The sequence below is a fragment of the Salmo salar genome, chromosome 02, assembly GCF_965601325.2.
Source record: "Salmo salar chromosome 02, fSalSal1, whole genome shotgun sequence".
NCBI lineage: Eukaryota > Metazoa > Chordata > Actinopteri > Salmoniformes > Salmonidae > Salmo > Salmo salar.
Window position 1 is genome coordinate 9794845 of NC_138292.1, and position 25901 is coordinate 9820745.

A 25901-nucleotide genomic window follows, 5' to 3' on the forward strand; every position below is an offset into this window, starting at 1 on the left:
TCTCTCTCTCTGTCTCTCTCTCTCTCTCTCTCTCTCTCTCTGTCTCTGTCTCTCTGTCTCTGTCTCTCTCTGTCTCTGTCTCTCTCTCTGTCTCTCTCTCTCTCTCTGTCTCTCTCTCTGTCTCTCTCTGTCTCTGTCTCTCTGTCTCTCTGTCTCTCTCTCTCTCTCTCTCTCTCTCTCTCTCTCTCTCTCTCTCTCTCTCTCTCTCTCTCTCAGAGTGATTTACGCTCAGTACATAAACAACCCAATAAAACTAGGGTGCTCTGTGCTCAAGAACCATTACAACAGTAGGCTAAGACGTTAACACAACATTGAACTCACTTTGGGAAGCCTGAACAACAACATGTTGAGAGATTATTGACACCCTTGATCAAGATAAGCAAAAAATATTAAATAAATACTGAGCTACGTTGTATGCTCCAAATCTTTGTAAATGTCTATTATTTTATACTAATATAATTGCTCAGAGAAAGAGATTGTGTTTAATAAGTAATACTTTTTTTCAACAAAAAAAATAGGAGTCAAAAAATATTGGCACCCTGTTTTCAATAGTCTGGCACCCTCCCCTTGCGAGGATAATGTCACCTTTTTCTAAAATGGTTTATTAGATTGGAGAACACATTGGGAGGGATCTTATCATTCCTCTGTACAGAATCTTTTCAGATCTTTGATATCCTTCGTCTGCACTAATGGGCTGCTCTCTTCAAGTCAAACCACATGTTTTTCAATGGAGTTGAAGATAAAAGACCAAAATTATATTTAGCAAAATGCTAATTTTGTGGTCAATTAAAATATTTTGATGTGTTTTGGGGGTTATTGTCTTGCTGGAAGATCCACTTTCAGCTGCATCTAAGTTTGCAGAGGCAACCAGGTTTTTGGCTAAAATATCCTGGTACTGGGCAAATTTCATGATGTCGTTGACCTCAACAAGGACACCAGCACCAGTGGAAGCAAAATAGCCCCATAACATAAACAATACTTTTCTGGATATTTTCATGTCATCCTGCAAATAAACATCTGGAATTTTCTAAACCGCATTGGTACTTGGGCTGGTGCCATGGTCCGATGACATGAAAATATCACTTTTTGGCCATGCACACCAGTGGTGGGTTTGGCGTTGAAAGAAGGACACATATTATGTAACAGTACTGCTTCCATCCCTCTACTCGCCCCAACCTGGGCTCAAACCAGGGACCTTCTGAACACATCAACATCTGCCTCCCACGATGAAGAACCGTTTCCCACCACTCCACAAAAGCCACGGCCCTGCAGAGCAAGGGAAACAACTACTTCAAGGTCTCAGAGTGAGTGACGTCACCAATTGAAACACTATTAGTGCTCACCCCACTAACCATTTCACACCGGTTACACTTAACCTCCTCCTTTTCTGCAGCAACCAGTGATCCGGGTCACGGCATCAATGTAACAGTATTGCTTCCGTCCCTCTCCTCGCCCCAACCTGGGCTTGAACCAGGGACCCTCTGAACACATCAACAACTGTCTCCCATGAAGCATCATTAGCTATCGCTCCACAAAAACCGTGGCCCTTGCAGAGCAAGGGGAACAGCTACTTCATGGTCTCAGAGCAAGTGACGTCACCGATTGAAACGCTATTAGCGCGCTAACTGGCCTCCCTGTGGCTCAGTTGGTAGAGCATGGTGTTTGCAACGCCAGGGTTGTGGGTTCGATTCCCACGGGGGGCCAGTACGAGAAAAAAGAAATGTATGAAATGAATTGAAATGTATGCATTTACTACTGTAAGTCGCTCTGGATAAGAGCGTCTGCTAAATGACTAAAATGTAAAAAATGTAACTAGCTAGCCATTTCACACCGGTTACACATATGCAGAAAAGTACCTAATACCTACTGTAAAATATGGTGGTGGATCTTTGATGTTATGCGGCTATTTTGCTTCCTCTGGTCCTGGGGCCCTTTAAGGTCAACACATCATGAACTTACAGTAGCAGGATATTTTAGCCAAAAACCTGGTTGTCTCTGCCAGGAGGCTGAAACTCCGCAAGTGGATCTTCCAGCAAGACAATAACCCCAAGCAAAAATTCCCCCCTGAAATAAATGGTTCATTCAGTGCCATTATCGACGCAAGGAGAGGGTTGCAGAGTATATTGACAACAGGGGTGCCTATAATTTTGACCCCTATCTTACAAAAATGAAAATAAATTACTTTACTCTTTCTCTGAGAAATTGTATTAGTATAAAATAATTTAATTTCCCCATGTTTTTGAGCATACAAAATAGCTCAACATTTGTTTTTGCTAATATTTATCAAGTGTGCCAATCATTTCGGAGGTGACTGTAACTGTTCATCAGAACAGGTGAGAGGGACAAATATAGTTCTAAGCATTATTCTGATGAGATGAGAGGGGTCAAGACAAATCACCTCAGCTGTGACATTGCAACAACATGTCCAAGGGAGCTAAGCAGACAGAAGGGTTGAGGGGAAGAGAGCCCACTACAGCAGAACAACTAGGGAATAGGCTATTTGGAGACAGTGGCTAGATTCCAAACAGATAAACTCTCCCCCTCGGCCCCTCCCTTCTGTCCTTGATGACCCTCCCCCCTCAGCACCTCCACTCTGTCCTTGATGGCCCTCCCCTCTGCCCCGTCAGCCCCTCCTCTCTGTCCTTGATGACCCTCCCCCCTCAGCACCTCCCCTCTGTCCTTGATGGCCCTCCCCCCTCAGCACCTCCCCTCTGTCCTTGATGGCCCTCCCTCCCTCACAGATAAACACAGAGACTGGATTGGTGCTAGAAACAGGCAGAGGACCTGCATTATCAAACAGCTCAAGCAGAGGACCTGCATTATCAAACAGCTCAAGCAGAGGACCTGCATTATCAAACAGCTCAAGCAGAGGACCTGCATTATCAAACAGCTCCAGCAGAGGACCTGCATTATCGAACAGCTCAAGCAGAGGACATGTATTATCCAACAGCTCAAGCAGGCCAAGCCGAGGACATGCATTATCAAACAGTTCAAGTGGAGGACCTGCATTATCAAACAGCAGGTAGAGGACCTGCATTATCAAACAGCTCAAGCAGAGGACCTGCATTATCAAACAGCTCAAGCAGAGGACCTGCATTATCAAACAGCTCAAGCAGAGGACATGCATTATCAAACAGCTCAAGCAGAGGACCTGCATTATCAAACAGCTAAAACAGCAGGCCAGGCAGAGGACCTGCATTATCAAACAGCTAAAGCAGGCCAAGCAGAGGACATGCATTATCAAACAGCTCAAGTGGAGGATCTGCATTATCAAACAGCAGGTAGATGACCTGCATTATCAAACAGCTCAAGCAGAGGACCTGCATTATCAAACAGCTCAAGCAGGCCAAGCAGAGGACTTGCATTATCAAACAGCTTAAGCAGAGGACTTGCACTATCAAACAGCTCAAGCAGGCCAAGCAGAGGACTTACATTATCAAACAGCTCAAGCAGGCCAAGCAGAGGATCTACATTATCAAACAGCTCAAGCAGGCCAAGTAGAGGACTTGCATTATCAAACAGCTCAAGCAGGCCAAGCAGAGGACCTGCACTATCAAACAACTGAAGCAGGCCAAGCAGAGGATCTACATTATCAAACAGCTCAAGCAGGCCAAGCAGAGGACCTGCACTATCAAACAACTGAAGCAGGCCAAGCAGAGGATCTACATTATCAAACAGCTCAAGTAGGCCAAGCAGAGGATCTACATTATCAAACAGCTCAAGCAGGCCAAGCAGAGGACCTGCACTATCAAACAACTGAAGCAGGCCAAGCAGAGGACTTGCATTATCAAACAGCATAAGCAGAGGACATGCATTATCAAACAGCTCAAGCAGAGGACTTGCATTATCAAACAGCTCAAGTAGGCCAAGCAGAGGATCTACATTATCAAACAGCTCAAGCAGGCCAAGCAGAGGACCTGCACTATCAAACAACTGAAGCAGGCCAAGCAGAGGACTTGCATTATCAAACAGCATAAGCAGAGGACATGCATTATCAAACAGCTCAAGCAGAGGACTTGCATTATCAAACAGCTCAAGTAGGCCAAGCAGAGGATCTACATTATCAAACAGCTCAAGCAGGCCAAGCAGAGGACCTGCACTATCAAACAACTGAAGCAGGCCAAGCAGAGGACTTGCATTATCAAACAGCATAAGGAGAGGACATGCATTATCAAACAGCTCAAGCAGAGGACTTGCATTATCAAACAGCTCAAGTAGGCCAAGCAGAGGACCTGCATTATCAAACAGCTCAAGCAGGCCAAGCAGAGGACTTACATTATATCAAACAGCTCAAGCAGGCCAAGCAGAGGACATGCATTATCAAACAGCTCAAGCAGGCCAAGTAGAGGACTTGCATTATCAAACAGCTCAAGTAGGCCAAGCAGAGGACCTGCATTATCAAACAGCTCAAGCAGGCCAAGCAGAGGACTTACATTATCAAACAGCTCAAGCAGAGGACCTGCATTATCAAACAGCTCAAGCAGGCCAAGCAGAGGACTTGCATTAGCAAACAGCTCAAGCAGAGGACGTGCATTATCAAACAGATCAAGCAGAGGACCTGCATTATCAAACAGATCAAGCAGAGGACCTGCATTATCAAACAGATCAAGCAGAGGACCTGCATTATCAAACAGCTCAAGCAGGCCAAGCAGAGGACTTACATTATCAAACAGCTCAAGCAGGCCAAGCAGAGGACTTGCATTAGCAAACAGCTCAAGCAGAGGACGTGCATTATCAAACAGATCAAGCAGAGGACCTGCATTATCAAACAGATCAAGCAGAGGACCTGCATTATCAAACAGATCAAGCAGAGGACCTGCATTATCAAACAGATCAAGCAGAGGACCTGCATTATCAAACAGATCAAGCAGAGGACCTGCATTATCAAACAGATCAAGCAGAGGACCTGCATTATCAAACAGATCAAGCAGAGGACCTGCATGATGAAATACTGCATTATTGCTCTCTCTCACATGCTGAGAATGTGTTTCGTTTGAAATGGATTAATATGGGAAAATCTACCAATTAAAGCTTAACTACTCTTTCTTTTATTGGTTTGGTTTCATTGGTTTCATTTTGGTGATAAAATTGGTGATTTATTGGCGATATTCTATTTATTAACACACCAAAGATATACAATGAATGCCCATCCATAACATGTAATGGGGTAAAGATAATTCTGCTGAACAGCCATTTTGTCGATGCAGTATCTCTATGATAATTAACATGAAGTCACCTCTCAAACCTCTCTCTGTTGCTCTGTTTGTGTCACCTTGGTCTCCTGTTTCAAAGTGAAAATGGACAAAAAAAACGGACTTTCAACTGCATATAAGTAGCCCGACGTCTGTCCACATCTTGGACAGGCGTGTTATTCTCGTATTTCCTGCGTGCATTGAACTACACACTAGAATACATGGTCGTTCGTCCCTATTGAAGCAGCCCATCTACAGGACATTTCGATCTCTAACGTGACGTTGCTTCCACCTGCTGGTTATACGACGACAGCAACACAAAATGACCGCATAGGTCAGTAAGTAGTTAGATAATGCATAGGCCTTTTTGTGACTGAATTACCATAATGTTGTGTTTCAACACATTAAATATATAGTTTTTAAAAAATGATAAGTTCAAATTGTTTAAATTGCTTACGATTCCTATTGCAATAGGACAACAAAGGCGAGGATTTGAGATTAGTCATTGGTTGGAAACGGCAATAAAACGTCGGTGTCAGCCAGCCTTTTGTGCCGGAAAACAACAAATGGATGTCTGGGCGCTGAAACAGTGTAATTGTTGGTGAACAGTCATAAAGTAATTGAAATAGAAAAAGCAGACAGCATGGCTGAGCCCGCGTTTTATGGAGCAGCTTTCTGGATTAAGACCTTTGAAGACCCATCTGCGTCACAGCGCGGCTAAACAACACCATAGCAGGCCCTGTGTGTGTGTGTGTGTGTGTGTGTGTGTGTGTGTGTGTGTGTGTGTGTGTGTGTGTGTGTGTGTGTGTGTGTGTGTGTGTGTGTGTGTGAGTTTGTGTGTGTGTGTGTGTGTGTGTGTGTGGTGTGTGTGTGTGTGTGTGTGTGTGTGTGTGTGTGTGTGACTGGAAACATAGGTGTTTTCGTGTGTTTGAATATATGTTTTTTGAACGACGTGGTTAACCATGGTTGTGTGTAATTACAACCATTAAAATGTTTACCCCTTTAAAAATAGCCTGTATGAAAAGCATATTATAGTGATATTCAGACGCGAGGACTTGCATGGTGTTGCTTCCTTTCCGCTCTCAATCGCTTTGCACCCCATAAACAGTTAAAGCTGTGATTGTGGTTTATTGCTGCATGGCAACCAATATCGTGTGCCAGTGCACATTGGCCAATAGCAAATAGCATGGGGCTGGCTTGTCCAATGTCCAGCAATGTGTTTTATATGTACTGTATGTTGGGATTCAGAACTCATGGTCGTGCTATTAACAAGGCCTAAAGGAAAGGGAGAGAAGGGGCTGTTGAAATGGTGTGTGGTGGTACTAAGCCAACATGGACTACACGGGAAATGCCCGCTTTAAATCCACTAATCCCATATAGGCCTGTAGGATTTACATCTGTTCGCTTCTTTACTACCTGTTTGGATATAATTATGCTCATAGGCCTAGCCTACCTATACTCTCAACCTTTTACTAAATAAATAACATTTTCTGTAAATATTGAGTAGGGATGTGTTTAATGTTGTAATAAATAGGCCTATTCATCCTGTGATAGTTTATCATACACAGCATTTATATCAGGCATAGGCCTATACATGAAAAATATGGTTGCCTTTTGAAATGAAAATTCTAACTGAATAAGATGAAGTGCTGTAGCAACTATAGTTCTGTTTTGGATAGAAGGAAATAAATACAAATATCTTGTCCGATGTTGGACATTTATCAACAATTAGAATCTTAGTAACAATTCATTCTCTGATTTCCAAACAATAAATATGGATTGCGACGCACAAAATAATTTGACATTTTATTTGATATTTCATACAAACGACTCTTCATTTTAGAATCGAAATACTCTGACATTGAGGTATTTTGCGTGTGCACAGTGTTGCTCTAATTCCATAGACAAAACTGTTAAGGATTTTTATCCTAGCAATTAAAAAAAAATCTCACACCGACTAAACATGTTGCTTTCGGCAAAAAAAACTCGAAATAAATAAATAGTCTGACAGGTAGTTGAAACACATTCAGGTAGTCAACGCATAAACATTAATAGGCCAATAACAGACTAAACTCTGGGTGAAAAAAACACAACCAATTCATGAAACATTTCATGCAACGAACATTAGACAATGTCTAACATGTAATCTGTGTGCATTAATGAAATGATTTACCAATTACATCCAAGTTATTGAGATAACATCAAGGTACCAAACAGAACACTCTAGGAAGAAAACAGGCCGACAGATTTTACAACGACGACAACACAACAGTCCTACACAACACAACAGACTATAGATCAAGCAAAATGTGGATAGATTGGCAACTATTTTCTAGAAATATCTTCGTTTCCTGAAAGTCCACCAATTGTAAGTATTCACAGTTTATTCTACGGGTCTACAGGCCCGCACTGCTCGCCTTTTAACATGTCTTTCGACGGTCCTTATTCCCTTTCTTCATCTTCATCCGGCGGTTCTGAAACCAGATTTTAATTTGTCTCTCAGTCAGATGAAGAACTCTTGCTACTTCGTATCTACGGTCTCGGGGGAGATACATGTTAAACAGAAACTCCTTCTCCAGTTCCAGAATCTGATGCTTAGAGTATGGACAGCGCTTTTTTCTGCTGGATTTTGCATGAAGCCAGTTGGAAGATGGGTCATCTGAAAGAGGGTTCGACAAAAGCGAGACAGAGCTCATGAGAAAGTGTTTTCCACAAGAGTCAGAATGGTATTACAAACTGTGGATGACGAACAACAGCAGCAGGTCTTGCTGAAATAGCCAACATGCAGTAGCTAATACAGTCAGCCGTTTATGTGCTCGTTTCGGCCTTCTGACCCTAAGGCCTAGTCTACTGCCCACAACAGTGGGAAATAGTTTTGTCTATCATAATCCAAACAGCAAAATCATGGTTTCTCACAGTAAAAACTAAGTCGAGGAGGGGACGACATTTTGCCGCTGTGAGGCAGCTGCTTTGGTCCAACATGTAGCAAATAGCAAAATCATATTATCTTTCACAGTAGGTTACAAACTAGATCGAGGAAGGAGGGGTTTTGCTACTGTCGGTCAGTGGTACTGCTTTGGCGCAATATGGATCCATTCGTTATCAAATAATGGATACAATAATTCGACGTAAACTCAACCTTTACAGCAGGCCTATATTATATCATAAATCATTTATTAACGTCAGCCTCTGACCTTATATTTCTAGATTCCTGCTTAATTCAACATGAATGAATTCCAAAGATCGAGACATATGAGATCATGATCACCATTACGCATGAAGCCAAATGAAAGATGCCGTGCTTACTTGTGTTGATCTCCCTCTTTTCCTCTACGGTTGATGTGCTGCTCTCTTCGTTGGGTTTGGAGAAAATGGCATCACACGCAATCGTATCCTTCTCTGCGCGGAACGGTCCGTTGTCAATGTCGGACACAAGAGGTGTGTGCGTTTCCAGCGTTGTGCAGTCCCCATTTCCTATCAGCGGCTCCGGTTTGATATCATAGTTCATATTTGACGATAATCCCGTTAAACATATCGACGTAGAAACCGGTTCCAACGCCCAGGAACGCATAAACATCCCATCGGTATCTCCTGTTGGACAATGGTGGTGTAAATAGGGCTGGTGTGTTATAGAGGCGCTGCTCGGGGGCTGATGAGCAGAAATGGGACTCCAAGACGCACTGAAAATAGAAGATTTCGTCTGCAAAGGGCAAGATTCCTGACCGCCATATTCAGTTAGCATCGGCTGGCTCGCCTGTTCCAGCCCTGGTCCGCTTGAGTATGTGTGTGCCATAATATCCCCTTGGTCGCGGGGAAGATGAGAGTCTGCATAGTAACTAAGCGTGCCTAATGTCGACATGACAACAAATACACAAAGCCAAAGGCAACTAAACTTCCACTGGAATATATTTAGAAAAACAGGATCATGATACTACTTCGCTGCACCAAGAACCACCACATTCGTTCAATAAATTGAACCTTGGCTGGGATTGGATTGGGTGCCGCAGACACGTGACCGTGGGACAGAACAATAAATAATAAATCAGTCTACTCAACGAGCTAAATGGTCACCATTTTCCTCCGTTATATTTTTAATAGCAAAGTCATATGCCTATATCATTTTATACCAGCAGTAAGGTTTATGATTTTGGTTTTGAAATGAGACTTTAACGTTGATATGTTTTATATATGTCTAGAAAGTGAGAGAGTATAGAATGTTTTTCTAGCCTCCTTAAAAAATAAAGGAATGCAGCAATGTAGTAAGGCGCTATATCTCCATTGTGACATATAGTCGTTACTACGCGCAGAATAAGAGCCATTTATTTCCATCTAAGAACTCTCACCACCGATCTAAAATGTGGAATTCTATAGAATGAATTTATTCAATAAATGATCCAGTATCTATCAACATAATTCAGTCCATTATTTCCTATAGGCCTATAAGGGCAAAAACTCCGAGGTTATTCCAAAGACTTGATAGCATTAGATTGGCGATATCGTTATATAGAACTTATTAAATAGGACTCTGAAAGAAAATACACGCAGCAATATTATTTGGCCAAATACATACCCACATTTAAACATAGTAGACCTGTGAGTTAATAGGCCCATGTACTATAGGTACGCTGATGTGAGTGTGTTGACATTTGCCATATTAATCATATTTGCCATGATATGCCATTTGATGTATTCATAGTAAAGTTACAAGCAAACCTATAGGTTACCATATCTGCTGTGGCGTACATCGTGTTCATTGTTATTAGGCTTTTACATGTGTTATTCACCTGATATGCCGATTACCATCCGAGTAATGCTCTTCAAATGGCTTGAGATTATTCCATTTGGCTTCACTTAAATAAGGACAACAGAAACAGAAAATATTGTAGTGATACTGTCTCCATTGCTCTGGGATATGAACGTTTAAATGTAAAACATTATATATGTAGACCTATGTAGCCATATAGGATAAACACACCGAGGGCCTGTTTCCCGGACACAGATTGAACCATAGTCCTGAACTAAAAATAATGTTCAATAGAGAATCTCCAATGGAGAACTCCCATTGAAAGGGCTTTTCAGTCATACATTTTTTTAAATTATTTATTATAGTGTGTATTATTAATTCCAACGAATGAATTAGATCTTACTTACCAAATTATTGTCCAAAATCAATTCGAAAAAGTTAAGACCGAATCTAAAAATGCATACCTCACATAGGCTTTTATTTGATAGTAAGACCAGGACTATTATTTCTATTTAAGACTGCAAAACACAGGCATATACAACCATTTACACAATATGTGTACACAAGGAACAAGCTCTGTGTATTCTACCATCGAATTAGTGTTCAGAAATAAAAATACTTGTACATAGTAGCATCAACATATCCACGTGTCAATAGATTGTGGAGAAAGATCCCGTTGTGTTAGTGTGGAAAACCAGAACAGACCTTACTATTTATGGACCAATGAGTGAACACTAGGACTGTCTGCGCGGCGCTTTTAGCTATCAAAGTGGGGAGAGAGAAAAAACGTTAGGTGCTATAGCAGTCTGTTTTTATCACGGGGGCTATTTAGTTGTTTTTCTTTAGGTTACAACCTGGCTGTCTGGACTAAATATCGCCAATAAAATCCATCCTTTGTGTCCATTGTGTGGCGCAGCAGACGCATCCGGCACTTCGAATGCGTGCCACTGGGAACGCTGCAGCAGCGCACGAGGCATTGGCCAGACTGCAATGATCATAACCGAGGCCTTGCAGTCCTTCCTCTCCCTCAAGCCAACTCGCTATCTCTCCCTCTGAGACATACAGGCCGCGTCTATTGCTCGTCTTTTGTTGTTGTTTTGAATAGATATGGCGATATATGTGAGGAACAAAATGTTCCTTGCAGCCCTGATTTTTTTTGTTCGTTTTTTATTTTTGTTATATACATCAGACCCGGCGCCAGGATAAAGTGACTAAGGGGGCAGTTGAAATTGGGGAATGGACTACATTTGGGGGGTTCTTGCATTGGAATTATATTGAATTATGCTTATATCACGCTGTACCACAATAAACATAAAGTTAAAAAATGCAGAGACTCCGAGATTTTTTTAGTGCTTTTGAAGTCACCGATTGGCGCGATTGGCACTGTATGCATGCTTATAATAGCCTAAGGTCGACATGAGAGACAATACATTTCCGCAGACACATGACATAAATAAATGCATCGGATTTGTTATAGAATATTCTACACACGACTAGGCCACTCGGTAAATGTAGCCTTCTTCCTTCGGGGCACAGCTCTGTTGCCAGAGACAATTTGGAGTGTTCTGTGAAGCGCAGAGTTTTTACTGAGGCAATTAAGGCAGTTTCGTGTGGTGGGGGAAAATACAGCCTAACAACACGAAACTACCTGAACCCCTCAACAGCCCTCTTTCCTCCTAAAGAAATAGATATAGTCTACAAGCATTCATTCATTCCGTTCGCACAACTGGAACATATACCGTGGAAATCATAGGGATCCTATAATTCACTCTCATTCTATGCGTAATTGTAATTAGATGGTCAACATTCTAGCATTTCTCAATGTTCACACTTCTTTTACGCATAACACAACATTTGCACACCTGAAAAGATACAGTCCAAATGGTGTGTCTTATTGCGTGCATATTTCACAGCGCTCCACATGTCGACAGACTTAGTGTCCTTTCATAGATAGCATATGATGATGAACCAAACTACCGCCAGTAATGTCCTTGAGAAAATAATGTTGTTTTCCGGGTCATTTTGCCACCGGAAAACATAATGTTGTTTTCCGGGTCAATATCCAATACACCCTGCAGTAAACAAGATCTATCCCGATGGAGTGTCTTTGACCATAAAACTTCGCAATGGTCATTTCATTTGTATCTATTTAGCCAGGAGAGTCCACTCAGTAACACATGCCACTCTTTCCCAGGGAGTCCTAGACAACAAGGGTAGTGCTTGCATCATGTCTATGACTCAGGCAATGATTCCTATTGACATGAAGGGCATCAGCGTCACACAAGAGGAAACTGTTGTTTTTTTCTTTACTGTAAAACCAACCTGCAACTGAAAAATGGAAGCTCGTGGAATAAAGAGGGGGGCTATTCCTCTCGTGTGTATGAAAGATGACATTCTATACAGGAGAGATGATCTGTGGACTAAAGCATTCCAATGCAAGGTAAAAACGTGCCATGTTTTTATTCACTTACTTAGTGAGGCCAACAGACAACATATCAATTCATTTCACAGTATAGTCTCTCTATAGACAAAGCAATGACAATATGGGCAATATTATTAAAACGGTTTGGAGAATAAAAATATGAATACAAATATGAGAAGGCAAACTGTAAACAATATTTACAAGTCTCAGATAAGTTTCTTGTTTATAAATAAAACCCTTAACAAAATAGTTATTGTGTGATGCTTTTAGAATATATGGCTATAATACCAGCAAAATGTGCAGATATTAAATATCAAATCCATCGAGGGTCTTTAGCCATGACGTAACGTAGGCCTATATTGCTACAGGTTACAACATTTCCCCAAGAGCTATTCCAGCATGCACAGATGTCAAGGTGGCTATATACATTTATTATGTACCACGAATGCCGATATTGTGCAGCTCTGAAACACTTAAGTCGTTCCATATCTATATTAACTGTTGGTATATACATAAAGGGAGCAACCATATGTTATGACAGTATAAATACATAACCACGACAAACAAAACAGAGACGTATTCAGGTAAAATGTCCACAAAACGACATATCAATAAGTTAGCAATAGTAGCCCTAACCTACACGGTCATATTCACACGACAAGAGGTTCTCGAAGGAAGGCGCTCTGGCCATTGATGGAGGACGGAGTCAAATACTGCACGAATGTCTCACGAAAAACTGAAGTTGTTCGCTAGCTCCCGATAGCTCCTGTTTTCCCGACTCATTTTTTTCAGTTTCATTCTTCGGTTTTGGAACCAGATTTTGACTTGCCTGTCTGTCAGGTGGACGCTGCGGCTGATCTCCAGGCGACGCTCACGAGTCAAGTACATATTGAAGAGAAATTCTTTCTCTAGCTCAAGAGTCTGGTGCTTGGTGTAGGGGCAACGCTTTTTCCGGCCACTCTTCGCTGTCAGCCAGTTAGCTTTGGTTTCAGATGTTCCATCTCCTGTAGAAAGAAATTGAAAGAGAAATTAGTGCGGGCAACATATCTTTTTTTCATGCTACTGCACTGATGTAACTTTAAAATAATTGTTACCCAAATGTAATTATTGTACACAGAAATAATGCATTCCCCAATTCCATAACATGTTTGCATCTATAGACAAACACTGACGTAATACCTATCAAAATAAAAAGTGTTGTCTAAAATGATCTTTAAATAGCCATCCTGAGCCCATGAGTTTATTTGACAGTAATACGAAGTTAATGTAGACACACACACACACACACAATGCCCGTTGTATGCACATATTTTGTATATATCCAAAAACCTAAGCTATTACATCAACGTTGTGCTCAAGATTCACTTAATTATATTTCAATGTAATAATAGGCCTTTATTAAGACATAAAAGTAACTCATAGTCTTCTGAAATGATGGCTGCAGTTGATGGTTTATGGGGAAGACTGAGGACATCAACGCGTTGTATTAGACAGATGGACTGGACAGGATTGGCCTTGCTGCTCCTCGTCATAAAATAATATAAAAAAACTGGAGGAAATCCCAGCTCGTGGCCACTCTGTCAAACCCCACAAAGACATGCCTTTACCGCTGCGCATATAACCCACATATGGGGAAGTTTTCATGTCCACAATATAATCAGTAGGATATGCCTCTAAAAACCAAGGTTAACGCCAAGGCACAGCTACACTGACTCGGGGGCATTGACACTACACTCTCTCCATGTACACCCATCAAGATCCCATTGTCATAAACGTCATATTTTGGATTTAGAGCAGTACTCACCTTTAACGGGTTTGTCTGGACTTTCTGCACAGCTCTCGGTGGGTTCGGGGGAGGACAAACCATCTACGGTCGATGTCCGGGTGTCCTCATCCGGAGCACATGGCGGTGGTTCAGGCAGTGCTTCACTCTCCCTCCTGCCTGTATCCACCACCGGAGTAGGAGATGGCGGTGAGGGGTCGAAACGGGCCGGACGTTGTAGAGCGAAGTGATTATGCTGTGGGTTCCGCTGAACGTCTTGATAAACCTTTGAAGAGCTATATGTCTGAGACAGGCGGAAGTAACCGGGAACAGGCACGGTGCTGTTTGTAACCGGGCATGATCCCGGTGTTAACCGGGAATAGGAAATGTCTTCCCTCGTTGTTGACCCTTTAAGACACTTCTCTGATTCATACAGGCAATACGCATTCTCCTCTTTGATGCTCGGAGAGAATGAACAATGAGCAATTTGCTGGTGGTTGTTCGGTTGATCTACTCGACAAGATCTCGACGTCTCTAGCCACGTTTCCGTCCCTTGAATATGTGAATACGGGCCAGATGAGGGTACCATAGTTTGAGAATTGCTCTCGTTGCGTTTACTGAACCCCGAGAAAAAAGCGCGGTTGGGTAGTCCATAGGAGTACTCCGAGCCTGGTGGCATATACACGCCGTTACTTTGGTAGTATGAGGCACCGCTCTCGGTTCGTCCGTGGATTAAGGAGTCCACTAAGAACGAGTTTCCACTGTGGTTGTCAGAGCATGACATCGTTGGTGTATAATTTGACGGAGGATGAGGATAGCCCTTTCTGGCTGACATTTCTTGTGCAAAACATGCTGAATATAATTACAGATACTCACACTTCTCTGCACTTCAGCTGACAGCCAATTAAAACACAAGAAGAGAGACTCCTCCCATTGAAAGCACGTAATGCCAGTATGCTATATTCATTTTGTTTAGAGATTTAATATAATACATGAAAAGTAAAGGTAAGTGTTGTATTTAAAGGTATCAGTTCAACCTAAAATGGTGGCTAGATAGGATAGGTGATATGACATGGGCTGCATTACCTTTTACGATAATCTGTGTTGTAAACATTGACCTCATGCACCCTCTCACACACACACACACACACACACACACACACACACACACACACACACACACACACACACACACACACACACACACACACACACACACACACACACACACACACACACACACACACACACACACACACACACGAGAGAGAGGGGAAGATATAATCATACACAAATAACTATTTACATGTGAAGGGACAGTGCAAATAACTGCAGATGTCTTCAGACCTTAAACAGTTTAGTGGAAAGCTCGTTACACTTTCCTCTCCAGGAAGCGTCAAAACATTGCACTGTTCAAGTTCACAGAACATTGTGACAAAATATCTATTTGACTATTAGTTAATGTCCCTTAGTTACAAGCGTGAATGTGAGCTATTTAGCTACCAATTACAGATGATTTTACATGCGTAAACAGTAATCAACAGCCTGGACATTATAAAGGCTAATAAGGCCTACATGAAGCCACAACAACATTCGTTTTCTACTTTGCTGCTGGTTAAGTCAGAAACAAAATAGGCTGTGGCAAAGATTGTTTACCTATCTTGTTAACATAATGGGAAATATAATCTGAAACAAATACGTTACAAACACGTTATTTATCAAAGACGTGCATTTGTTATGAAAAACCTTGTGCGTAATTGGTGCGTAATGCATTTTACAAGTGTACAACTCGGCACGTTTAGATGATTTTATACACCGGCAGAACCAATTTCTGTGGGATCCCATTTATTTCCTTCAGAATCCAATTGAAAACAATATCCTCAGACTCATATCCCCAAACTGATTAGAAATAGATTAGGCCTATGGAAATCCTAGCAATAGCTGAGTTGTGTGCTTCTAACCACAGCCTTTATAAATACCACTGCCTTTATTATTCCCCCATGCAGTTGGGAAAAAGCTCATCCTTGCTATGTTTGTTACTATAATTACCACGGTTATATTACGTTATTGTTCTGACACCAAAAACCCTATATGGTGCGACTTATTTGGGGTTTTATCTGATTTAGAAATTAATAAAAAAAAATGAATAGCCTAAGCCATTGATTTGAGTGGGTACTAGTCTCATGACGTGCGTAGAATAATTTCAACAGCCTATTTATTTACCTCTAGCCAGTGGTACTTTAAGTTATTATTAAGTTATTATCATACTTAAAATCATTTAATGCATGTCTCCTTATAGCGGCTAATAAAATCACATTAACAATGTTTCCTCTGTTCCAAGTTATTCTTGCAACGGGACAAAAAAATATGCCTGCGCCCCTCGTGCGTAATGTGGCACTTTACTACATCCGCTAACAGCGATTTTATTTTTCACTGGAGACTAAAAAGCCCTCCGGTAGGCTATGGGATACTCAGCTAGAATGTTCCCCTTCCCAACACACACACAAACCAAACACATTTTATAATCTAACGTTTCGTATGACTTAAATAAGAATCATTTGAATAGGTCCTGTTATTTTCCCAGAAAAACGCCATAGACATCTCTAGACAGGATAAGGCCTATGTTTAAAACAATTTTCCATTTAGAATACTGGTTATATTGAGATGTATACTGTGTAAAATAACCACAAGCTATTCTGTGCTGTGAAACGGTAGGCAGGCCTATTCACTCATCCTCTCCCACACGGAATACATTGGTTCTAATACATTGTGTCATCTAATATTATATTTCCAATAATGTGTATTTCAGCTATAAAACAGCTTTATATATTATTTTCTAGCAGGATAGAAAGGCTCCTTACAAAAACGCCTCACTTTATCCCATTTTACCAAGAAAAAATGGACCACACGCGTATTTGTTTTCCCATTTCGAGCATTTTGAAATATATTTCGATAAAAATAAGAGAATATGTAACAATTATACACACATAGGGATAATTACCTGAACAATGAAACCCTGTAATGTAATGAGTCTGTGAATCGTTGGATGTTTGATGCATGGGAAGTAGTCTCGGCCAGAGTTCCGTCCACATCCACGGCATTGATCCATGACATTGATCCGAGCAGCGCCTCCCAGTGGAACAAACAAACAACCACGTTCGAACTGCAGATTCCATCCGGAATATATTCCTGCCCGTGCACGCTGAGCTGCTGAGACAAATGAAGCAGGAAAAGTCCGCGAACACAAGCTTTCAATGCTCCCAGGCAGGCCGCCGTTGTTTTTAAAGCCCTTAGTCACAGTTAATAACCTTGGTCTCAGACGGTTTATTGCACTACACTCCAATTGTACAAATGCTCCAGTCGAAGGCGCGTTTTATGGCCAAGTTGCTGCAGCAACAGGGAGGATGTCCGTAAAGGCGGCATTCCGGCTAGCCTGACCGGACAGGATGCACGGCCCAAGACCATCACCCGGACTGGCTGCAGCCGGCCATCTACACCAGCTTAATGCTGCTATCCCTCTTAATTGGTGTTTTCACTAGCCCACTATTCATGAACGCCCATAGGCTTTGAACTATAAGACATTAACCGAAATATTGACAAACATTAGCCAATTTTACACATAGGCCTAATACACAATCAGTAGGTCTAATATCAACATTTGGCAATATAATAAAACAACAACTGATGAAGTTTATTTGAAATGTAGGCCTACCTTAAGTATTTAGCTTGATTTATTTCAAGTAGGCTATACATTCTCTTTTATAGGCCTAGTATTATTTTTGAAACAATAAACTTAAACGCGGGACATTTCAACTCCAGAAGGTGATTGTATATAAAAGTCGTCCGGTGATAGATGGTTTAGCATGGTACATAAAGTTGAATAAAATAACGTGCTAGTCAACCTTTTGGGTGGAACTTCCGTAATGGATATTTAACATTAATGGCAGAGGATCCCATTTCGGCCCATGGGGGCAATGTAAAGTCAAATACATCATACATCTGATATGACCCACGCAGCCAGGTTTTATGTCGAGAATCATACAAGCAGATATTTTCTCCAGACATATAGACCCATTCATCTAATTTAGAAAATAAACTAAGAAAACAAACGGAAAGGTCTCGACCTGTGACTCGTATGTCTCCAATAGGGTGTGTGAAATAGGCTAAGCCTATATAGGGCCTAATCATTCCAAAAACCATCGTAGGGTATTTACACCGAGGAACATTTGAATTGGCTCAAAAATGAAGACCAAGAACTAAAATGTCCCAGAAATAGGCCGTTTCAGACCAAGAACTAAAATGTCCCAGAAATAGGCCGTTTCAGACCAAGAAGTAAAATGTCCCAGAAATAGGCCGTTTCAGACCAAGAACTAAAATGTCCCAGAAATAGGCCGTTTCGGCTGAATGTATTGGAGCAGCTTTTCTCTTACCAAAAACGCAGGAAAATAGCTGATATGTTCCGACATTGAGAACTTAAACAAAACGAACACTTTCAAGTATCAGGGTTGATTGAACAATTTTACAATATAACCTATGTATGTCGAATATTTCACGAGAACAAAAACAATGACAATCAATGCATAAATAACAGGCCTATTTTAAACTATAGCCTTGTCCTTCTGCGCGTGTGTAATGGCGACAACAAACAACCAACACAGTTTGGGATAAATCATGCCTTCTCGTCATGGAAAAGGTATGTCCCCTTTGTAGGCGTATATATAATAAATGTAAAGATACAGGTTGTTAAATACGGTACAGGGTTAAATGTCGAATTTGACATAAAATGGGCGCGCGTAAATCAAACGTTCGTGTAATTCATGCATTATGCATTGATGCCAATTAAATAATTTGTTCGAAAATGTGACTTTTACGCAAGTTAGGATTCGACCAAATATATGTTCTGTTTTGGTGGCACCACACTTTCGTAACAACAAATAGCAAGATCAAAAGATCAACAAGAAAATCACCTAAAATGAAAATAGGCCAATAGACCTAATAATAATAATAATAATAATAATAATACACTAGATATTACTCTCAACAAATTAAGTATGGTGGACAAATAAATCTACAAATGTCCGTCCATCACCGGAGGGGTGTAATCAGGAATTTGCAGACCAACGAACTTGAAATTAGCGATTGAGCTTCATGCATGCCTTGTCTGAGGGGAAGAAATCCATCAGCCAGTGTTACAGCATAGGGTTCGTGGTATAATACTGCAAACGGTCTCTGTTCAGTTTCTTCTCTTTCATCCTCCTGTTTTGAAACCAGATTTTAACTTGGCGGTCGGTGAGATTGAGCATCCTCGAAAGTTGAAGACGTTTCTCCTTGTTGATGTAAACACTGAAAAAGAACTCCCTCTCCAATTCTCTGATTTGGTATTTGGTGTATGGACATCTCTTCTTACGGGTTCTCTGTCCACCTGAAAGGAAGAATTGCAATTCAGATAGAAAGATCAAATAGGGAGCTGCTTTCGTTCTGTGAAAAATACATAAATGGTGTCAAAAGGGTAATAAACAAGGGTCTAAATAGACTGACAACAAAATAAGTTGTGGCTTTTGTAAAAAATATATATCATAAAAACTAAAACTGAAAGCCTAAAACTGGATAAATGTTTTTGGCCATGTTTTGCTTTTAATAAGCATGAAATCCCAACATTTCTATGCATATTTAGAGACATTATGCAACATAATCATGACATTTCTTAGAGTTCAGTAATGGAAATGAGGGGTGGTAAAAAGCAATAGCCCTAATAATAACACTTCTGGACAACATCAAACACCTCACAAAAGGAACATCATTAGAACAACGCAGTGGTAAACGCTTTCTAGTGCTGTGTATACTAGCCTAATGTATTCTACCGTGTATGCTGTGCTTTCTACACATTTTCTATGTAATGTGTATGTTTTTATAGATTTTATGGATCCCAGGACTCTCTGGAAAACACTGCCCACTGTGCAAAAACGGGTTGAATCAACGTTGTTTCCACGTCATTTCAACAACAAAAAAATCAATATGATGACGTTGAATCAACGTGGAAAAACTGATTGGATTTGCAAAAAGTCATCACCATAAGGGAATTCTTTTTCACCCAACTTCTAACCTAAATCCAATGACATGGTGAATTGTTTTGTTGCTTTCATGTTGAATTCACGTTAGTTGGCAACTCAACCAAATGTAAATCAAAACTAGACGTTGAACTGACGTCTGTGCACAGTGGGTGGCAATTGTTAGTGAGTGGACTATCCTCCTGGCTAAAAATATTAAAGAATGAATAACATTTTTTAAATTATTTACTTTCTCACTTTATACTATATCACTAAGATTATATTAATATAATAACAATATACCATTCAGGTTATAGGGGGAACCATGCAGCACATATTCAATACGTTCCTGAGTTATAATGTATAAAAATATAATTTTGCAATAAATCTATCAATTCATTAATTTCTCGTTGCAGTCGTTTGATACGTTATGAAAAGTAAGCCAAGCTATGCGTCTATAAACTGGAACAACTAATAGGCCTACAAAGAATGCTGGAATATTTTAAAATGGGAAATTCTGTCTTTCTCGGCCAATTTCAGTTCCAAGCACGTGATCTTGTCGTTTATAACAACGTTTTTGTTGGGGTAGATCTCCAGCCCCACAATAAACCTTATGCGCTTATAAAACAGCATATAAACGCCTTAACAGCAGCGCGTTAGATTGCAAACTTTCTCCCAGAACTGGTGCACGTCGTCTTTATACTCACCGCTGGCGCTATATTTCTCGTCATTGTTGCCGGAAGAAGACACGGGGCTGCAGCTCACCTCGCCCGGCGGTCCCTCCTCTGTATCCCGGCACTTGTCGGAACCGGTCACCGGAACTGTAGGTTGTTTGGTGGCAGTTCTGTCCACGGAGTGTTCGCTTGTTGGTGTGGTGTCTGCGCTCCCTTGAGCAGTATCGAAAAACTGATCAAAGGATTGCGGTAACACTCCATTCCTACTCACACTGCCCTGGAGACTTGATGTAGGATTGGAGCTGCTGAAGTGATAGACATCACTGGAGTTATTTTTCGTGAATATTTCCCCCAAGGAGGTCGAGCTTGATAGACAGTCCCTATGCACCGTGTCCTCAGTGGGGTAGCAGTGTGACATACCGCCCCTATGGTGGTGCCATTTACTGGAGCTACCAATGCCATGATAGTCTCTGAAAGATACTTCTCTGACAGACGGAAGCTGTGGCAGAGTTGAGGATGGGTAGGAATATGTCATGGGACAAGAAGACTGACTCTGATGGGACAAAAAAGGAGGGAGGCTTGAGAAGTCTGTTCCCGAGACGTAATAGGTGCAGCTGCCGGGCAAATACATATTAGACCCAACTGGGACCCGCTCATCAAAATCCATAATGATTCGATCTTGCGTAGCCTGTAGCCTACTCTAATAGTCTACCAACCCTCCCTTCGCATCGTTCCTATGTGCTGCTAGGCTCCAGTCACTTTGAAGCAGATCCGTTGAGCAACAAATTCTAAGACGTGAAGCTGACGTGCAGTTTGTTCTCCATCCATTCCTCAGAGCGCCAGTCATGTGACCAGGGGCAGAACTGGACAGATACGTCTGTTCAACTGATGCGTGGCAATGAGTGAATGCGTTTCTTAATTAAAGTGTGTGATATGAAATAATTTTCCAAATGTATAAGTAACCATACCAAAAAATGTATTGATATGATTTCAAACACCTTTGAAGTCACGGTAAATCAAGGCCTTGTTGCAGCATGTGCCTTTCTTACTAAGTAAGAAAGTAACCTTTCTTACTAACGACAATCTTGGTGTTAATACTTTTTGAATATGATTTTCATGTGTTATATTCTCACATCTTTATCTCTGGAACATACATTGGTCAATATGGCGCATATGCTGTTGTATGGACACATAAAGGCATTGTAAAGTGTATGGGTAAAATACCATTTGTATGAAATATATACCAGAACAACCCAGAGCATTCTATTTGCCATAAAAGGCTCTGGATCAGTCTATTTCCACAACCACTATGCCTTTTCCACTAATGTATTACGCTAGTAGTAATATTAGCTTACAGCATGTGGGCTAAGGCTGCAAGAAGAATACAATTGTATTATACAGAAGCCCATCTCAATATAGCGCTATATCAATATATTTGTACTCATTTGCATTTCTATATATCAATATATTTGTACGCATTTCCATTTCTATCAGTATATAAATGGATAAGCTTTATGCAAATTCAGAATCCGTTTCCGTTTATATTTCCTATAAGGCCTAGCCGAAGTTAGAATTGTCACTTGTTGACCAAAACAATCTCTCGTGTCTCAATCTCAATCTCTTATGGCTAAACAATTTGGTGCAGGGCCGTAGCATAGCAAGACTAGCGTCAGATTGTAATACTATTGTGGGACACTCTGAAAATGAATATTGCGTCCAACATTCAAGGAAATGGGACATCTCTTGGATATTGTAATACACAAATAGCTTAAAGTGAAATAGGGTTAATAATAAACGAAACTATTGCACCTAGTGAGTGTACGATACATGAATGGAATGGCAGCATACGCGCGTAATGCATTCTCTTTCCTATCATCTGCATCAGTGGTCACGTTTTGCGCTGACATCAGTGTTTTAAAATGCAACAATAGAGTTCAGGGTATAGAGCACCAACCAACAAAATCAGCTCGAGTCAGACATGTTTTATTGCACTTTGCAGTTGGCTGTGTAGTTGCCATTGTCAGAACAGACATGTGGGGACTGCTGCGGCCGGCGTGCTCACCAGACGACTAGATGGCATTCATGAAGTTCAATGAAACGAGACTCAAAACAAGGCTCCAGGTGAGTACTTAGGCCTGTGAGTAAAATGGACACTGTCATGTCTTGGAATTGTTGGAATGCATGTAATTTGTAGGCTACGAAATATTAAATGATTAAATGGTTCGTTAAAGAATACAACTTTATGGCAAAAGCCTAATGGTTGTATTCTCTGTGAGCATGACATGAGTCCCTTAGGCTAATTATATATAGGTTCAAAAGTATTTTAAACCAAGTATGTCGTTTGTTGTATCCAATTCTTTAGATTGCAGTCAGTCTCGTTTTGTGTGCTGCAGAACTCAAGTTCGGGGGAGGAAAAGGGTCACCATTTGAGAGAAAGAGGCCACAAACACCCCTGCCCTGTGCCCCGGATGAAGTTCATTAGTTTATTACCGTGACAAATGTCTCAATGGTTCATTCGCTTTAACTGTTTGATAGGCCTATTGCAGGTTTTCCCAAACTCGGTATGAAACGCCTATAAATTCGAATTAAACGTTGTCAACAAATAAAATAGGATGCTAAACTTTACTTTTGAAAAATAAATGACATGAAAAATATAGCTATTTGATACGAGTTGTTTGTTTTACCTTTTTTGTTCAGATGTAACATGGCTGATCAACAAATGGGTGGTCACTTTCAAGATGAACACATATACTCCACCAAGCTCATCAACAAGGATATATGGCAAAGATATTGGTGAATTTCTCAAATGTTGCAGTGATTTGACATGTTTAGCTAAATTATGGTGTTTTCGATGACTTTTCCAATCTAGCAGAATGAAATAAGCCTATACCCATATCCACGAAGGCAGTTTTTAAAATGGAATGGTCTCGTTAAGAACTCGTCAACATGTGAGAGGCAGGTGTTATAGAACAAGTGGTAACTTAGTTATGTATCTTACACGCTCCATTGCCATTGACTTTAAATAGAAAACATTTGTACTTTACCACTACTTGGGTGTGAGCCATTTTTCCACTGGCGCGCCCTCATATTTATGCCATTTAGATGTTGTTTTTCTGTATAGGCGCTATAGGCTTTACTGCCTTTAACGAGCATTTCTTCAGGCTGGGGGGAGTTTAGCCTATATCTCTACGACACAAGTGCCTTGCACTTGGAAATGTGGAACATCACAGCTTAATGTCTCTCTATACTGCCTCTTTACAGTAGATGAGATGGGTGGCGGGAACATTACAGCTTTATGTCTGTCTCTATAATGCCTCTTTAGAAGAGACGGCTGACAGCAGGAGAAGCATAGCACAGAGGAGGAGAAAATAAACATCATAGACCTAATCTCATCTCTAAAGACATCATGATAAAAGAAGACGTACGCCAAGAGATGCTTATATGGAAGATGTACGGCAAGAAGTGCTTATGGAAACGAAAAGGGAGGAACCGAGTATGCTTTAGTTGGCGGTGCCATAAGAACCCTGGATGCATTGGATATGTTGTTGAACAAGCGGAAGTCCCATCACCATCCTCCTAAAAGTCTCGGATAGTTTAAGGACATACTGCAGTGAAGAGTCATGGAAGCAAGATTTAAAACACAGCTTTGTGTGTGGGACGAACCATTCAACATGTGAACCCCTTAGATATTATTTACTTGAGTTATAAGGTTAGATTCGTTGTAATAATGACGTCATATTTGTAATAACACCATTAACTACAATTCTTTCTTATTATAGACTATTATTATTATTATTATTATTATTACTACAGTTACTATTAGTAAATAGCAGTATAGTTCTTGCAGGCATACTTGTTATTTTATTAACATAACTAATTATAATGATAATGACTATACACTCAGGAAAAAAAGGCGGATTCTAGAACTTATGGGTTCTTCGGCTGTTCCCATAGGAGAACCCTTCAAATATAACTATTTTTTGTTCCAGGTAGAACCCCTTTGGGTTCCATGTAGAGTCCTTTCTATAGAGGGTTCTACCTGGAACCAAAAAGTGTTCTCCTATGGGGACAGCCGAAGAAGCCTTTTCGAACCATTTTTTCTAAGAGAGTATTGTGTAGCATTGCATTTGATCATTTGGTCGACTGGGGCCTACTTTGAGTAAAACGTCACATTTTAAAAACGGAAATGTGTCTGGACCCCGGAGCCATTTAATTGCATGGTGAAGCACCGTTAACAGTCATTACAATAGTTATGTTTTGGGGTTGGTGTTGGAAATTGGACAATAACTAATGTGCTGAATATTGTAATTGAATCCATTGAAAGTCCAGGCTGTAAGGCAACATGTTTAAGCAGGATTCTTTCTATGGGTACTGTACATGTCCAAGGCAAGCATACTGACGTTTACAACAGTTATTTAAACGAGTATGTATATTTCATTCAATTAAATTGATGTGTACGGACTTGCTCACTTTGAATGTCAAACTTCAATTGCATGATTTAGAAAAATATGAATATGAATAGAACAAGAGTATAACAAGAATGGATTGGAATTCCCATTGCCCCTTTTATTGAAATGATCTTTCTGGTTTTAGAAGATATCTGTATTCCATTGACTGTTCTTGCTATATGTATCTCATGCAGGGAACTGAACAGTCCTCTGCTGGTCTACTATAGACCACTACTATAGACCACTACTATAGACCACTACTATAGACCACACCCAAGTGTACACCGCACTGGAATCACTGGAAGTGTTGCACTCAAATTAGCCTTTGGGTGGCAGCAAAAACAGTACAATCATGAATTGTATCCATTAGTGCACACCGTAGCAAAACGTTTTGCAATTGAAAACCTTCCACAATGAAAACGGGTGTTTTTTATTGGACAAGTTCAGGTTAGCCTCTCCCTTTTTCCAGTTTGTTTTCTTCTCTTTGGTTATCAGTGAATAGGACCCAGGTTATATATGTAAGACGCTCCAGTCCAGACTTGCAAAATCCAGCGCCATAATTTCCCTCGACACCGCACCTATAGTGGGACCTCTCCTTGGTGGGACCTCTCC

The 25901-nt window shown here is 40.8% G+C and overlaps 2 protein-coding genes and 1 non-coding gene across 4 annotated transcripts; 1 reads left to right on the forward strand and 2 right to left on the reverse strand.

Moving 5' to 3' along the window:
- Nucleotides 1-1628: 1628 nt before the first annotated feature.
- On the forward strand, nt 1629-1703 carry trnaa-ugc (transfer RNA alanine (anticodon UGC)). The gene has a single exon. It is a non-coding gene; the product is annotated as a tRNA-Ala (tRNA).
- A 5282-nt stretch (nt 1704-6985) lies between these two features.
- Nucleotides 6986-21588, reverse strand: LOC145859979 (homeobox protein Hox-A11b). 2 transcript variants are annotated; one of them, XM_082959621.1, is made up of 3 exons: nt 20875-21588; nt 17122-19542; nt 7724-7851 (listed from the first exon to the last, which is right to left on the reverse strand). In XM_082959621.1, exons 1-2 carry the CDS (start codon nt 21506-21508, stop codon nt 19310-19312), a joined length of 867 nt encoding a protein of 288 aa, XP_082815747.1. In that variant the 5' UTR covers nt 21509-21588; the 3' UTR covers nt 7724-7851; nt 17122-19309. The 2 variants fall into 2 exon arrangements, with proteins under 2 accessions (XP_082815748.1, XP_082815747.1); XM_082959622.1 differs by lacking the exons at nt 17122-19542; nt 20875-21588 and adding an exon at nt 8499-9921 and having other exon boundaries at nt 6986-7851.
- On the reverse strand, nt 13018-14904 carry hoxa10b (homeobox A10b). The gene is given in 2 exon segments (NM_001139571.1): nt 13018-13362; nt 14163-14904. Coding segments are annotated over 2 exon segments (1020 nt in total). The 3' UTR covers nt 13018-13084.
- Nucleotides 21589-25901: the final 4313 nt, after the last annotated feature.

What these genes read in the sequence shown, in the direction of transcription:
- LOC145859979 (XM_082959621.1), bottom strand. Translation starts at nt 21,508, where the DNA reads ATGGATTTTGATGAGCGGGTCCCAGTTGGGTCTAATATGTATTTGCCC. An exon ending in CGAGAAATATAGCGCCAGCG is followed by an intron (nt 19,543 to 20,874) that starts GTGAGTATAAAG and finishes TCTTCCTTTCAG; the next exon opens with GTGGACAGAGAACCCGTAAG.